Here is a 15,787-nt window from a genome sequence, read left to right as displayed (position 1 = left end):
ACAGCGCCATAATCAAACCGCGGATTGTTTCATGTCAGATTTATCAAATTAACAAATTAAATTCGATAAACGAGATTAAAGTAAAATCTCCGCCAGTTTTTGACGTCACTAAATGTCAGTTAGTCTCCGGAAGATCGAGTTTCGTCCCGTTTGTGAGGCTAACGAAGCTAACAGACGCAGCTAATGCGGCTCCAACAGGGAGCTAACGAAGCTAGCCAACTTCAGCTGGTGTTCTCAGGTAAAGTCACCGACCGACCACAGCTGCTCTCTGTCGGACACAGCGGCGATGAGCTGCCCGGTGAAACTCCAGGCTCTGCCGTCCGGTGTGTTTGAAGAGGTGTTCACCCCGGAGAATGTGAGAGGACGGTGAGTCTGAGTCTCTCTGATGTTCATGTTCACAAAATACACAAACCTTTAGCTCCCGGTTCTTTTTTAAACGAATCTTTTAGTGAGTTTTACACACGCTCACATACATATATCTATACACACACCTGCATGTACTGCAGACATGTGTTCATGTTGTACATGCAGTATACAATGAGTGGTCTGTTTATAAGGAAGAGCAGTTAAACCCGGGCCAGTCTGATTCATCAGTCCTGTAGTAACCCTCCTTCATCACGGTTCTAATGTTCAGTCTGTGTTGATTCACCTGTGGGATAATGGTGGGGGCTGTGGTTTGTGCTGCTGTTGAACCGTGTTGCATTATACAGAGGTGTGTCTGTTATTTCAATCAATCAATCAGTCAGACTTTGTTTGTATATAAATTACCTAATAATAAATAAAAAAAAGAAAAGAAAATAATAACAGGGACTGAGGGAACACTGAACACTGGTAAGCTACGATAACAATAGAGTGATAAAAATAAAATGATAAAATACTAAAACAAAGGAGATGTATTAAAGTGAGTAAAACCAGAAATAAAAGGTAGGATATTAAAAATTAAATAAAATGAGACTAAATAGACACATAATGTGTGTCAGTGTGTTTGATGCTGTAGCTGCTCATTGAGGGTCTGAGCTGTGTGACAGTGAAGAAGATGACCTTTAACCTTTCTGACTTTAAATGTCAGTATGTAATGATGTTAATATAAATAATGATTTTATCAGCACTGATTAGCATGTGGTGTTTATTAGATTTAATCACTGATCCTGGTTCACTGTCTGACAACAGAGTCGATGACATGTAAACAACAACGTGTTGAGGTCAGCTGCATGAAACAGTGAGGTGATCACAGAGGAAACTGAAAGGCTTAAATTATTTTAATCAACACAAGAAGATTTAATTTTTATCTCTTTATAAGGAATATCTGTCCACGTTGACCCAAACACTGAGATTCAAATATATTTAGGATTTATTATTAGGATTAATTATTTTGAGTTGATCAATAAAATGATGTCATCTGTCAGATATTGAGAACAAAGTAAACATCATCTTTTCTGTTGCTCTTCAACAGAAACTCTCTCACTCCACTGAGTTTCCCCAAATCCAGATCATCCCTGTGGGACAGCAGCCCCGCTGGAGAGAAGCTCCACCTCCAGCTCTGCTCACACAGGTAAACACATGCAGACCAGTGAGGCAGAGTTAGACTGGTTCATACAACATGTTGTCTGACTCTGTGTGTGTGTGTGTGTGTGTGTGTGTGTGTGTGTGTGTGTGTGTGTGTGTGTGTGTTTGTGTGTTTGTGTTTGTGTGTTTGTGTTTGTGCAGGAAGCCTCGGGTGGTGCTCTTAGAGAAAGCTCTGCGTCTGGCTCAGCGCCATGTCCGTCACAGCAACAAGCCCCGCCTCCACTGTTTCTTCCTGGGATCAGTGTCGGTGGACTCAGGTGAGAGCTCACCTGCAGCTCATCCTGAGCTCTGATCGGTTATATGTAATCTTTCCTTGATGCTGACTTCACTCATTGACCCCTGGTCTCTGTGGTCCAGATGAGGAGGGGCTCACTGTCACTCTGGACCGGTTCGATCCAGGTCGGGACAAGACTGGATCCTTGGGTAGAGTTCCCTCTGCTCTGCTGCCCGGAGACATCCTGGTTCCCTGTTTGTTCTCCACTCACACTGAGACAACACCTGACGCTGTTGTCCAATCAGAGGCTGAGCTCCATCACTGCTTCAAGGTAACAGGAAGTCACAGTATCAGGAATCTCGTGATCTGAACCAACACCAATCAAAGTCCACAATTCTTAATAACAAATTCAACACCACAACTGACTCACACACACACTGTATTAACATTTTTTCCAGGTTTAGCCTCCTCAGTGGATTTATGTTTGTGTCACGTGACTCAGACTTTATTCGGCTCTTGATCAGTTCAGTGATGATCAATAGAATATTTACAACAGGCAGAGTCACACCTGCAGTTTGAGGAGGAGACTTCACAAATGTGTTAAAATGATGATAATAATAACTGGAAAACTGTCTAATTCTCCTGGAGTAATAACAACTTTATTTTTTCAGTAGCTCTGCCTCCTTATGTCCAACCCCCTCTGTTGTCATGGCAACATCTCATTTATGTCACCATCAGCTGATTTTTTCTCAGCTTTTCCAAACATCCTGTTGTTTTAAATTATGTTGTTTCATTGTAAGTTTTTTTTTATTGATCAGTCAGATTATTATTTTCTCTATAAAATTTAAACTTTTTTTTTTATTATTATTATTATTTGTCTTCATGCCCGACCAACAACCAAGATTCAGTTCAGTGTCACATGACAAAGAATTAAAGCCTCAATAATCAAAGTAGCTGCCAATTAATTCTATATATCGATTGATGATTAAGTAATGAATTTCCCCTTGGGGATAATAAAGTATCTATCTAGTCATCTATCTATGATCATGTTGCCTGTTGATTGAAAATATCTGTAAAATCAGCTGTTTGTGTTGCTTTAAACCTCACCTGTCTGTCTGTGTCTCAGGTGCTGCATCAGTTTGTGAGCAGCAGGCAGACTCTGGATCTGTCTCAGCTGTTAAAGGTCAGAGGTCGTGTGGTCTGCTCTCCGCAGTCTGACGCCACCTTGTTCGGTCTCAGCTGGGCGGCCGTCTATCCGTCTGTCGGCGTGGACGTCCAGCCGGTCCGAGCCATTCCCGTCATCCCCACCGCTCTGCTGAGGACTCTGACCAGCGTCAGCCGGCCGCTGCAGCACACCGCCAACCGACAGAGAGGGTGAGGTCACGTGATCTTCGCCACGACAAGCCACACTTCTTCTTCTGCTGTTTTTATTGTAGATGCTGTGTTTGTGTTTGCAGGTTTCTGACCATGGATCAGACCAGGAAACTGCTCCTGCTGCTGGAGTCTGATCCTAAAGCCTCCAACCTGCCGCTGGTCGGACTGTGAGTCAGTCAGCTGATCTATGTCGCCGTAGAGACAATCAATGTCTGTTGTAAAAATGTCTTGTCTAGAAGAACTCCATCATCAGACTCCTCCATGTTTTCTCAGCAGTGTTTCTCATTAACCATCCTCCCTCTGTGACAGATGGCTGAGTGGAGTCACACACATCTACAACCCTCAGGTGTTGGCCTGGTGTCTGAGGTTCCTGTTTAGCTCCGCCCTCCAGGACAGGTGAGTGACAGGCCGTCTGCAGAGACCAGTGTCCTCCAGTCTGTGTCTGTGTCTCACTGAGTCTCTGTGGTTTCAGAGTTCTGTCAGAGAGTGGGTGCTTCCTCCTCGTCCTCTTCGCCTCCACTCACCGAGCTCCTCAGTTCTTCCAGTGCCGAGCACTGGGACCGGGACCGGGACCAGCACTACAGCTGGACTGTGACCTGCTGACCGCCTTCCAGTCCGTCACACTCTACCAGGTAACAACATACCTTAGTTTGTTAGTGCTGTATCGATGAAGGAGCTGAGGATGATGATGAGCCGTGTGGTCTCAGGTGGCGTCGGTGGACGGTCAGACTCTGCAGTGTGAGCTGGGCTCAGAAGATCGCAGCAGACAGAAGGAGGTCTTCAGAGAGGCCCAGAGATCCTTCAGCAGGTACCAGACCCACATCTACTGAGATCCTCTTAAGATTAAAAACACATTACGATGAATCAGTGATGAAGCTGTGTCCATCATCATCATCATCATCAGATCAGATTTGTCTGAGGAGTTTACAGATGATCAGACCTGATGGAGTCTCATGTGTCCCCTCTGTCCTCAGCGCCCCCCCACCAGCTGCCGGTGTCAGTGATCAGGACTCTGGAGTCGAAGATGAAGACCTATCTCCACGACCGTCCCCGAGTCCTCACCCCCCAGCTCAGCAGGTCAGTCAGAGATCAGAGGTCAAAGGTGCTGACACTGTATGACAGTGGTTCAGTCCTTTTTTCCCATTGTGCTCATCTTTATCTAACCTGATCAGCTGATCATTCAGAGACTGACTCACTGAAGTCCTGGTCTCTGTCTCAGGAGATCCTCAGAGGAGAAACTAAACCTGGGTCGAGCAAAATCTTGATCTTTGGTCGCAAGGCTGTTGTTTTTAGAGTAGTCTGGTCTACGAGATCCATCAGGTCCGTGTGGACTCATCAGGTCTATGTGGACTCGTCAGGTCCATGTGGACTCATCAGGTCTGTGTTGGGTCCATGTGGACTCGTCAGGTCCATGTGGACTCGTCAGGTCTGTGTTGTGTCCATGTGGACTCATCAGGTCCATGTGGATTCGTCAGGTCCATGTGGACTCGTCAGGTCCATGTGGATTCATCAGGTCTGACAGGTCCATGTTTGCTGCTGTTTGTTGTTCCAGACTCGGAGAGTCCAGCCGTCTGTTCCTGAACTCTCTCTGCTGATTGACAGCAGCTTTACCTCCAATCACAACGCTTGGCAGGACCCTGGCTCCGCCCACAGACCTCCTCCACCTCCTGCTGCTGACAGGAAGTCTGCTCCTCCAACAGGAATCTCTTCCTCAGCTCCCAGACCCGTTCCTCCTCACCTCCACAGCACCCCCAACTCCAACCTGCAGCAGCCGTGCTCCTGCTGCTCCCCCAACATCTACACCTGCACCTCCATCTTCTCCTCCCCTCGACACCTCCCTGCTCTTCCACAGGCTAACCTTCACCCTGCTCCTCCTCCTCCTTTACACCACCACACTCCTCCTCCCTCCACTCATGTCTCTGCTCTTCCTCCTTCCCTTCACCCTCCTCCTCCTCCTCCTTTACACCACCACACTCCTCCTCCCTCCACTCATGTCTCTGCTCTTCCTCCTTCCCTTCACCCTCCTCCTCCTCCTCCTCCTTTACACCACCACACTCCTCCTCCCTCCACTCATGTCTCTGCTCTTCCTCCTTCCCTTCACCACACTCCTCCTCCCTGCCCCTGCAGCCACCCTCCTCCTCCGCTTGTCCCACAGTGTGGTGACTCCCCCTCTCCCCACCCCTCCCATCCAGCAGACCCTGGCTCCCCCCCCTTGCTCCCCCCTCCCTCCTGTGTGAATCAGCAGGGCGGAGTTGCACCATCTGACACCTACCAGCTCCTCCTCCATCAGGACCGACAGCTCCGCCTCCTGCAGGCTCAGGTGAGAAACGCTTCCTGTTTACAGACCATAAATTTGCATTTCTAAAGTTCCATCAATTAGTCAATTAATCAATCAGCTGATCAAAAGAAATCAATCATCGCTTCTGGTTTTGGTCTTCATGACAGTGGAGGAAATAAAAGCAAAGCCACTTCCTGTTCCTCATTCTCCTCGATTGTTCCAGACGTTCTGCTGTTGAACAATCGGCCGATTAGTCAATATAATAATCAATAGATTAATCAATAATGAAAATTATTGTTAGTTGCTGTAAAATCCGTCTCTTTTCTCCTCTTGTAAAATCGTAAAATATTTGTGATGATTAATTATTTGGAGCTGACCCCTCCCATCAGATATGACCACACCTGATTGTCTCCTAGGTAACAACAGTATCTGACAGTTGTTTTCAGGTGTCTCGGTACAGAATATCGTCTCTACGGCAACACAGTGTTGTTTATCTGCAGGTGTGTCTGTGTGGTTGTCATGCTTACAGTAGTGTTGAGTGAAGGTGAGCTGACTGTTTTCTACTCGGCAGGTTCAGATGCTGCTGGAGGCTCAGGTGAAGCTTCAGTCCTCCAGTCAGACCCCCAGGAGCATGGCCAGCATCGCTGTGGGGACAGGTGTGTGTGTGTGTGTGTGTGTGTGTGTGTGTGTGTGTGTGTGTGTCAGGTGTCACCAGGTAAAAGGTGAAATGCCACGTCTTAATGTTTTTTGCGCCATACCTTTTTTCAGGTGCCAGTCTTTTCTGGGGGGAACCTGTCCAGACCCTCCCTCATCAGGAAGTACAAGCCCCTCCCCCCTCATCCAAACTTCCCTCTTCCAACTCCCCCAGCACCCCCCCCTCCCTCAAACACTCCTCCTCACATGACTTGTCTGTCATCAGGCCTGTGGGCGGGGCTGAGGATGGTGACATCACACAACAGGTGGCTCCCTGCTCCCCTTCTGGTCAGCACAGGTGAGATGACAGTTTATTGATCCTCAGGGACTGATCAGGTGTGGTCTTCGTTCAGCTGAGTCTGAACCAGGACTGGACTCTAACTGAACTCTGACCCTCTTGTCCAGCCTCAGTGGTCTACACAGTCCAGTTCTGGGAGAGAGTGCGAGCATGTACAGACCAGCAGAGGAGCAGCAGAGCTTCTACACCAACCTCATGGTAACAGCTTCTCCTGCACCAGAGAGGATTTTGGGACATGAAGTGGTTCACACTCACAGCTGTGTTCACTCTCTCCCTCAGACTCAGCTGACCAGTCGTCTTCAGGAGTCAGACAGCACACACGAAGTGGATGAGTCCAGGAGGAGGAGTCTGTCTTTGGTTTCTGACCGCTCCAAGGCCTCTTCCTCCGCCTCCTCCTCATCCTCCTCCTCCACCAGGAGGAAGCAGCAGAGTCCAGGAGGAGACCCTGTGGTCAGCGCCACTCTGAGGCAGCTACAGCAGCTCGGAGTCGACGTAGACGAAGATCTGACAGAGTCTGACAGAACCCGGGTCAGGACTGTGGAGAGCGCCAGGTAAACACCTCACCTGGGGACAAAGAGCTGAGTCTGAAGCAAGGGCGGGGCGGGGCATTAAAACGTCTCACAGTGTATTAAATTCAGATACGACCCAGTGCTCCTGTTTCACCTCTCTACACATTTAAATCACACGAGTCTGTTACTGTCATCATCGTCTGACCTCTGACCTCTAAACATTTCCATTGGTCCAGATGCACCTAAGGGGTGCTCGTTACACCTTTCCCCAGTGGATCAGTGGTGGAGGAAGTATTCAGGGGCCAGTTGCACAAAACACCTTAAGTCTTCTAATTAGGTCTGACACTTAAGGTTTAATTTCTCCTTAGCTGAGGGAGTCACTTAAGGGTGTTGCACAAAATCTCATAAAAGGTTTCTTTAGTTAAGGCATTTACAGCAGTGAAAGAGATTGTACAGCAGTAAAATTCTACTGTTTCCATGGAGACTGATGATTTGCTGCCATAAGCACTTGTGATGCCCATTATCTCATCCTCCTGTTATTTTGGCAGGAACTTCACCTCAGTGAACTTTGGTCTTTAAGGTCTTTTGTTCAACAATTTGACCGACTAAGTGATTCCTTAAGTTAAAGACTAACAAATGGAGAAAACCTTACATATTTAAATGAACATTTTAAGGAAACCTTAACTCAGACTTCAAGGAAATTCTTAACTTAAGTTGTTTTGTGCAACCGGCTCCAGATCCTTAACTTCAGTAAAAGTACAAATACAACAAAGTAAAAATACTCCATACAAGTGAAAGTAAATATATGTCATATATGATAATAATATATCAGTCAGAGATCAAACCAGGACTTTCTCATACTTTCACAGAGGACTTTCACTCTTATGAAGTATTTGTACTTTGCTGTATTTGTACTTTCACTGAAGTAAAGTATCCGATTACTTCCTCCACCGCTGGCCTCTCGTTTACATTAGACTCATATGTTTCACTGATCTTCTGCTGGTCTGTTGTCCTGCTGCAGTTTTACATGAAGTTTATGAGAGTGAGTTCAAACTGTCGTCATGACCGGAACCACCTGAGACCACTCCCCTAACTCGGTTTACACCTGTTCAGACTCAGAGCCGTTGACACATTTTAAAATGGTGTGTGAAGCTTCAGATTCTGTCAGACTCAAAGGTCCACTTACACCTTTCTGGAGCTTTCAACATCAGAGAGTCTTTACTCAACATGTTGTGACTGTTGTTTGTTTGTGTGTCGTTCAGCACTCTGGCGAGCATCAACCCGGCTGCCGTCGTGTCCAGACTGAGCGTGTCTGATCCGACCGTCAGCGCTCTGTTCACAGGAGGCAGTGTGGATCTGAGCCTGGAGGCCAACGCCATCGCCCTGCGTTACCTGAGCGACTCTCAGCTCAGCAGGTTGTCTCTGGGAGGCCATGCCCCCCGCCCCGAGCCCGCCTCCGCCGGTGACTCCCTGCTGTCGCCTAGCAACATGTCTCTGGCCACCAGGAAGTATATGAGGAGGTATGGCCTGATCGAGGAGGAGGATGGCGAGGAGGAACAGGAGCAGGGGGAGGTCGGAGGTCAGGAGGCTTGTACTCGTCAGCCGCTGACAGAAGCTCTGAACGTGAAGCTCCTCCCACAGAGTCAGCTGATCAGAGACCTGCGGCCAAAGATGCAGGTGTTAACGGGAAACACCAAACCGAGCGCCGCTGCCAAGGAGAACTGTTCCAGCAGGCGGCCATCTTTAGTGAGGGCAAGCAGCCGCCAGACGGAGGGGTCAGTGGGAAACATCCTGGACCTGAGCCGCCTGAGACAGCTGCCCAAACTCTTCTGACTCCACAACACCAGCTGACTTTAAAACTGTCAGACTTTAAATGGAGTCTTGTGTGTCTGAAGCACTTCTGGTCAGGAATCAGTCTGCTGGTCTGACTCGGGTTCTGGTTTTCATCTGCCATCTTCGGTCAGTTGGATGGTTTGGTGTGAAACATCTGTCCAGCTGCTGTCAACACCTGGAACCAGAACCTGAAAACCAGAGCAGATGGAGGACCAGTATGAAGTATTGTAACGTGTATTGTGGTCTGTCATGGTCAGACTGGTTTTACTGGAAGCCTGTTGCCTGTAGTTTTTCTGCTGTCAGTCCTTTTATCACAGGTGTGTGTGTGTGTGTGTTTTACATTTTGTCTCTTATTGTGAAATGTCTCTTTTACAGATTTTTAATATTAATGATTCCACTAATAAAATTCTGATTCTTTTAGCAACTGAATTCATGTTTATATCAAATGGTTAAAGTCTTTAAGGAAAAGGTGGTTGACACACGTGAAGAGTGAAACTAGACCTTGTTCTGCAGTGTCTCAGGTCATGAGTTTAAATTCATTTATTGATTGATTGATTGATTGATTGATCACACGCATAAATCTGGACTAGGATTTTAAATGTAGGACTTGACCTGAGTCAAAGATACGTGTCCTGACGTAGCACATCCACCTTTACGTCAGCTGAGCAGACCCACTCGTAGAACTGTGCCTCCGCCACACTGTCATTAAATATGAACCATGTGTGACGTCTTGAATAATGGATAAATACTGTTTTCTGAGGTCACCGTGAACTTTGACCTTTGACCACCAAAATCTAATCAGTTCATCCTTGAGTCCAGGTGAATGTTGCCAAATTTGAAGAAGTTCTCTCAAAGTATTACTGAGATATCGTGTCCACGAGAATGAGACGGAGGGACGACCTGAAAACAAAATGGCTGCCGCCGGGCAGAGAGAGGAAGACTACTCCGTCTCTACTGGAGGCGAAAACCTTTGATGCAGGAATAGACACAATGATGAGGTCATTCAGGAAGTGTTCAGACCCCTCAACACAAACATGGAGCCACTGAGACAAACAACAGAACATGTTGAACTGGAACCTCCTCAGGTTCTTAAAGAACCCTGAAGTTTGTTCCTGTTGTGAGCTGATGATTCCTGCCCCCTGCTGGTCAGACCTCGGTCCTGACGGTTATTGATCAGTGATCAGAGAGTGAGTTTGGTGGTGTTTGTGTCCAGATGTTTCCTGGTATGAGACTGTTGACTGACAGATCAATGTCTCAAAGGTTGACTGAAGCCTCTGCTCTTTAGGACACTGACCCGAGTTCAGCTCAACACACAGACCTGACTGTCTGAACACACACCACTGTCTACCTGCTCAGGTAAGATTCATATTTTAATTCATCCAGGAAGCTTCACACATGGTTTATCTGTCAGGTTATTACAGATGTCGAGTCCGTTCTGTCGGTTCTCTTGGTTCTGTCGTAGGTTTTGGAGACACAGTTCTCTCCTGTAGGAACCTTTTAATTCTTTTTTCCAACTTAAATATTTTTTTTTTTCTGCTCAAACATTTTTGTTCATATTTTTCTTCAAACAAGTTTAAATCTGTGTTACACTACACACTAGATATTTGAAACCTAAGAATAAAAGTTAGCTTCTTTGGTTCATTGTTTATGTTTCATGTAACACTTATGAGAGGTTAAAGAAAGTGATGTAGAAATATGGATGATATGGAATGGGCTAGTGTAGGTTCGTCTATGGAGCTGTAGTTGAAAATTAATAATAACAGGAGACTGAATGGATTAAGTTAAACCGGTTGTATTAAATATTTCAACAAAAAACGCTTGAATAATATCAAGGATAACAACAAACACAAAAAAACAACACTAAAATTAAGTATTCAATTATTCAAAGAATAGTCAGTTTTTCCCAGGAAAGTTCAAATGTCCATGTTCATATGTCCATACATCAAAATCATCAATAAACCACTCAAAAATAAAGCAGTCCCCCTTTTGGTGAGTTCAAATGCTAAAAAATGAGATATATCAGTCTACTAATGTTTCACTTTGAAGTGAAAGGAGTGATGCTTCATTAATTTAGTCCTACCATACCAACAAGGGGGGGGGGGGGGGGGGGGGGGGGGGGGGGGGGGGGGGGACCATGCGTGAGGCTGGTCAACAGATGAGTTGAGTGGGTGTGTGAGGTTCGGGCTAATCCTTCCAGCTCGCCATCCAGTTCTTCATCCAGTTTTCTTATCCAGTTTAAAAAGCCTGACCTGTTTTTAATTAAACAGGTAAATCAGTCAATAATTCAGTTCCATTAATTCCATATTCATTCCCTCTTAAAACACAGTCATCTGGCTCACCGTTGTTCAGCAGTTGTTTAAGATTTGAGATTCCACCCTGCAGCTCAGCACACTTCACAGCAGTAGACAAAACTGAATCCATGGTTCCCATCAAATCCAAAATGTTTGTTCACAGAGCTTCACAGAGCAGTGTTCAATCAGCAGTGCATGTAGTGAGTGAAGGCAATCAATGCAGGTGAGGCAAATCACACAGAGGAAAAGGCGGGACAAACTCAAGGAAAAGGGACTTCTGATTGGCCCACATGACAGAGCAAGATGACAGGCAAGATGACTTTTGACTGGTTCAGACAGCCAATCTACCTGTCAATCAGAGTTTCACACTCCCTGGGTTACATTAACAAAGATCTGATTTATTCAGACTTTAATCTCAGTGCTGCTGCTTTTATCTGTTCGACTGGTGTTGATGTTGAAACGTCAGTTTCATTACAAATCATTTATTTGTCCATTAAGAGAAACGCAAGAACAGAAAATTAATTTACACATGAAACAATCTAAAAATACAAATATGTAAAAAAAGAGTTGAAATAATCAACAATGTAATAACAACAACAATAAATAACAACAACAACAACAACAACAACAACTCAAACACAAGTGAAAAATCTGCAGAATTTTATTTTAGCAAAACAGTTGAATCTAAATCCTAGTTTTTATTTCAGGTTTTGTTCAGTTAAAACTCACTTTTGTGTTTGTGTGTGTAGGTGTGTATGTGTGTGTAGGTGTGTATGTGTGTGTAGATGTGTATGTGTGTGTAGGTGTGTATGTGTGCAGGTGTGTGTGTGTGTGTATGTGTGCAGGTGTGTGTGAGTGTGTGGGTGTGTAGGTGTGTATGTGTGTGTAGGTGTGTATGTGTGCAGGTGTGTGTGTGTATGTGTGCAGGTGTGAGTGTGTGGGTGTGTATGTGTGCAGGTGAGTGTGTGGGTGTGTATATGTTTGTTGTGTGTGCAGGTGTTTGTGTGTGTGTGTTTGTGTGCAGGTGTGTATGTGTGCAGGTGTGTGTGTGTGTGTGTGTGTGTGTGTATGTGTGCAGGCGTTTGTGTGTGTGTGTGTGTGTGTATGTGTGCAGGCGTTTGTGTGTGTGTGTGTGATTTTCACCTGTTTGACCTGCTCAGAAACAAGAAGTGTGTCTGATGATGATGATGAAGGTCTCCTTTATAAATGTGTCTCCAGGATGAGGGCTGCTGATTGGCTGTTGGTTCTGGCGGTCCTGCCACTCGTCTCTCTTGCCGTCCGTCCGGACATCTGCGGCGCCAAACCCAGAGACCTTCCTCTGGAGCCGCGCTGCATCTACCGCAGCCCCGACCCCGACCCCGAGGGCCCGACCCCAGAGCCCGAGCCGGTCCCTGAGTCCACCAACCCCAGAGTGTGGGAGCTGTCCAAGGCCAACGGCCGCTTCGCCCTGTCGCTGTACAAACAGCTGGCGCTCAGCAAGACGCCAGAGTCCAACATCTTCCTGTCCCCCATCAGCGTCTCCACAGCCTTCGCCATGACCAAACTGGGAGCTTGCAACCAGACGCTGCAGCAGATCATGAAGGTTAGAGACCAGAACCACTGAGACCCAGAGACCACCACACGAACTGAGACCACAACATGAACCTCTCACTGAGTCTGATTAGGGTTCATCTTGAATCATCTGTTCCAGCTGTTAGCAGCTGTGTAACCTTCACCTATGCCTCCCACCTGTGTCTCACCTGTGTCTCTGTCTCTACAGGTGTTTCAGTTCGACAGCATCAAAGAGAAGACCTCAGACCAGGTCCACTTCTTTTTTGCCAAACTCAACTGTCGTCTCTACAGGAAGAAGGACGAGACCACGGAGCTGGTCTCTGCCAACCGCCTGTTTGGGGACAAGTCCCTGGTCTTCAACGAGACCTACCAGAACATCAGTGAGACGGTCTACGGGGCCAAGCTGCTGCCGCTCAACTTCAAGGTAACGTCTTGTCCAGCTCGCCTCGTCAGGTCTCAGTCTCTCTGCTGACCCTGGATCTGTCCCACAGGAGAACCCAGAGAGGGCCCGGACCACCATCAACGACTGGATTTCCAACAAGACTGAGAACCGGATCCAGGACACACTGCCACCGGGGACGCTGGACTCCACCACCGTCCTGGTCCTTGTCAACACCATCTACTTCAAGGTAGGAGAGACTGAAGTCCACAAACCTTCTGAGATCATACTGTGATGTTCAGGGTCTGAAGGTTTGTCTGCTGATCCAGTCACTGCTCATCAATGACACGAGTACACAAAGACACAAAGTTCTGTGGTCTCAGCTCTGCTCAGAACAGATCTCAGGTTCAGGGAATTCAACAGATGTAATAAAACGAAGGTCGTGGGCAGCCCGACAGTCAAAGTGTAAAATAATTACAATTATAAAAAGTAGATGTTCTTCTGAGCGTCCCTGTCGCCTCTCAGGGTCAGTGGAAGAACAAGTTCGACAAAGACAACGTCTTTGTCTCAGACTTCCACGTCAGCGAGAGTCGCAGCTGCCCCGTCAACATGATGTACCAGGAGACAAAGTTCAGGTACAGGAGCTTCCCCGAAGACCAGGTGCAGATCCTGGAGATGCCATACAGCGGAGACGACATCACCATGGTGCTGATCCTGCCGAGAAGAGGCACGCCGCTCAGTCAGGTAGTCCTGGTCTTTTCTTCCAGTCCAGCCTTAATCTACGAGAAAGTTTCCAGTTTCTTTAATGTTTATTTTCTCTTCTTCATGTTTCTTATTTTATCAAATTTTACTGTGTATGTTTCTTCAACTGAGAAGATCTTTATCTTTTATATATCTGTTTTAGAGCTGAAGCTCATTAGTACCTGCTTCAAGACAACTACTCAGATTTCTGATCTTCTGGTTTTGTATATATATATATTTTTCAATATCTGCACTTATATTCTTATTATTTTTGTAAACTTCGGACTTTGACTCCTCTACACTTAAAGACAAATAATGTATGTTTCTATTAAGGACTCTTACTCTTACTTTGAAGCAGAGCTTTTAGTCAGAGAATGACTTTTATTTTATTTTATTTTATTTTGATCACAGGTGAAAAACCAATCACAGCCAACTCCTCCGCTGTCAGCCATGTTTGAATCTGTCAGCGTCCTAACGATGGCAACCTTAGATAAAGATGAGGCAGAAGATTCTTCAGCAGAGACCATGGTCTGATCTGAACTCTGTGTTTGAAGGTTTAGAAATAAAGAAAGATTCATTTAGTTTGAAATGTTTGCTGAGTTTACCACGACCAAAGACCAAAGCTTCTCTAACAGTCTGTAGTTAAAGAATATTCAGGTTTCAGGAGATGATCAGAGACTCCAGACTCCATAAATCAGAATAGATGGATGGTGGATTTGTGCTGTGATGTTGTTGTCTGTGTGTCGAGGTGGAGGCGAGTCTGGACCTGAACAAACTGAACGACTGGCTGAGTCAGATGAAGGAGACGACCGCCTCCGTCCATGTCCCTCGGTTCAGGGTGGAGGACAGTTTCAGTCTGAAGGAGAAGCTACAGGCCATGGGACTGACCGACCTGTTCAGCCCCGACAAGGCCAGCCTGCCAGGTGAGCTACCTGAATCACATCCACTTCGGTCCTTAACCTCAGTCCAGAATACAGATCAAGCAGTTCAAATCTGGATTGAGTCAGTGCAGGGTGGGAGTACAGGTAGAGCTCACAGGTAGAGATCAGAGTACAGGTGAAGAGACTCCACAGGACTCTGCTGTAGATGGTTATCTTCAATCAGTGGAAGTTTAATGATCTGAAACAGGTTTCACAGGAAGTTTTGATCCAACTGCAGTCACTTCCTGTTTAACCTGTCACTCACCTGTCTGTCTGTTTGTTTCAGGGATGTTGGAGGACGGCAGTGATGGTCTCTTCATCTCAGATGCCTACCATAAAGCTTTCCTGGAGGTAAGTAAGGCCAGGGTCCCGATAAACCTGTTTCCTGGTCCAGAGTCAGTTCAGACCGTAGACCAGGGTCCCGATAAACCTGTTTCCTGGTCCAGAGTCAGTTCAGACCGTAGACCAGGGTCCTGATAAACCTGTTTCCTGGTTTCTCAGGTGAACGAGGAGGGCAGCGAGGCGGCAGCAGCCACTGTCGTCGTGGCGATCGGACGCTCCATCAACTTGAACCGGGAGACGTTTGTAGCTGACCGACCGTTCCTGCTGCTCATCAGAGAGTCCACCATCAACACGCTGCTGTTCATTGGCCGAGTGACCGACCCCTGCAGCCAATGAGGACTGAGCTGCTGCTTTGATACAAGAATCGACATGTGACAAACTAAATCATCATATCAGTGTAACTGAGATATTTAAGAACTGAAGTATTGATATGGTGTTAATGACACATGATGACATGGTGAAGGCTTTAGTTCACTGTCCATGAAGTGTAATTGTTCTTTTGTACAGTTGTGGTCACAGACTCTCTTCACCTTCCTGCACTCGAGTCAAAACTCAATAAACACAGTTAAAGATGAATCTGACTGATAGTATCATTATTATTATTATTAATTTACTATAAATACGATATTGTTGAATTATAAAACACTGAAATCATGACCATGATTCTGTTTAACAACCAGAAAACACTGTAATGAACATGATGAACAGACCAGCAACACTTTGTGTTGATGTTGGCACAATGTCAGCCTGATGTCGGTGCGAGTGATGTTGGCGTGATTCAGATGTCGCAGCTGATTC

The 15,787-nt window shown here is 46.3% G+C and overlaps 2 protein-coding genes across 2 annotated transcripts; both read left to right on the top strand.

The window, feature by feature from the left end:
• stil (STIL centriolar assembly protein) lies at window positions 1-9,185 on the top strand. The gene is made up of 16 exons (XM_056377716.1): window positions 1-366; window positions 1,454-1,552; window positions 1,708-1,823; window positions 1,924-2,111; window positions 2,907-3,154; window positions 3,238-3,321; window positions 3,464-3,550; window positions 3,627-3,786; window positions 3,862-3,962; window positions 4,129-4,231; window positions 4,707-5,474; window positions 6,004-6,088; window positions 6,201-6,423; window positions 6,531-6,621; window positions 6,703-6,974; window positions 8,195-9,185. Exons 1-16 carry the CDS (start codon window positions 287-289, stop codon window positions 8,763-8,765), a joined length of 3,276 nt encoding a protein of 1,091 aa, XP_056233691.1. The 5' UTR covers window positions 1-286; the 3' UTR covers window positions 8,766-9,185.
• An 812-nt stretch (window positions 9,186-9,997) lies between these two features.
• Window positions 9,998-15,565, top strand: serpinc1 (serpin peptidase inhibitor, clade C (antithrombin), member 1). The gene is made up of 8 exons (XM_056378755.1): window positions 9,998-10,121; window positions 12,275-12,638; window positions 12,816-13,031; window positions 13,099-13,236; window positions 13,512-13,730; window positions 14,476-14,650; window positions 14,934-14,998; window positions 15,149-15,565. Exons 2-8 carry the CDS (start codon window positions 12,276-12,278, stop codon window positions 15,323-15,325), a joined length of 1,353 nt encoding a protein of 450 aa, XP_056234730.1. The 5' UTR covers window positions 9,998-10,121; window position 12,275; the 3' UTR covers window positions 15,326-15,565.
• The last annotated feature ends 222 nt before the right edge of the window (window positions 15,566-15,787 follow it).

This window comes from Seriola aureovittata, chromosome 6 (genome assembly GCF_021018895.1).
Source record: "Seriola aureovittata isolate HTS-2021-v1 ecotype China chromosome 6, ASM2101889v1, whole genome shotgun sequence".
Taxonomy (NCBI): domain Eukaryota; kingdom Metazoa; phylum Chordata; class Actinopteri; order Carangiformes; family Carangidae; genus Seriola; species Seriola aureovittata.
Note: the sequence above shows the minus strand (reverse complement) of the source record. Positions and strands in the feature narration are given on the sequence as shown.

Excerpts from the sequence above, each read along its gene's own strand:
- stil (XM_056377716.1), top strand. The coding sequence starts at position 287 with ATGAGCTGCCCGGTGAAACTCCAGGCTCTGCCGTCCGGTGTGTTTGAA. Across the intron at positions 3,155-3,237 it reads ACCGCCAACCGACAGAGAGG|GTTTCTGACCATGGATCAGA; the intron begins GTGAGGTCACGT and ends TTGTGTTTGCAG. Across the intron at positions 4,232-4,706 it reads CTCACCCCCCAGCTCAGCAG|ACTCGGAGAGTCCAGCCGTC; the intron begins GTCAGTCAGAGA and ends TTGTTGTTCCAG.
- serpinc1 (XM_056378755.1), top strand. The coding sequence starts at position 12,276 with ATGAGGGCTGCTGATTGGCTGTTGGTTCTGGCGGTCCTGCCACTCGTC. Across the intron at positions 13,237-13,511 it reads TCAACACCATCTACTTCAAG|GGTCAGTGGAAGAACAAGTT; the intron begins GTAGGAGAGACT and ends GTCGCCTCTCAG. Across the intron at positions 14,651-14,933 it reads CGACAAGGCCAGCCTGCCAG|GGATGTTGGAGGACGGCAGT; the intron begins GTGAGCTACCTG and ends TGTTTGTTTCAG.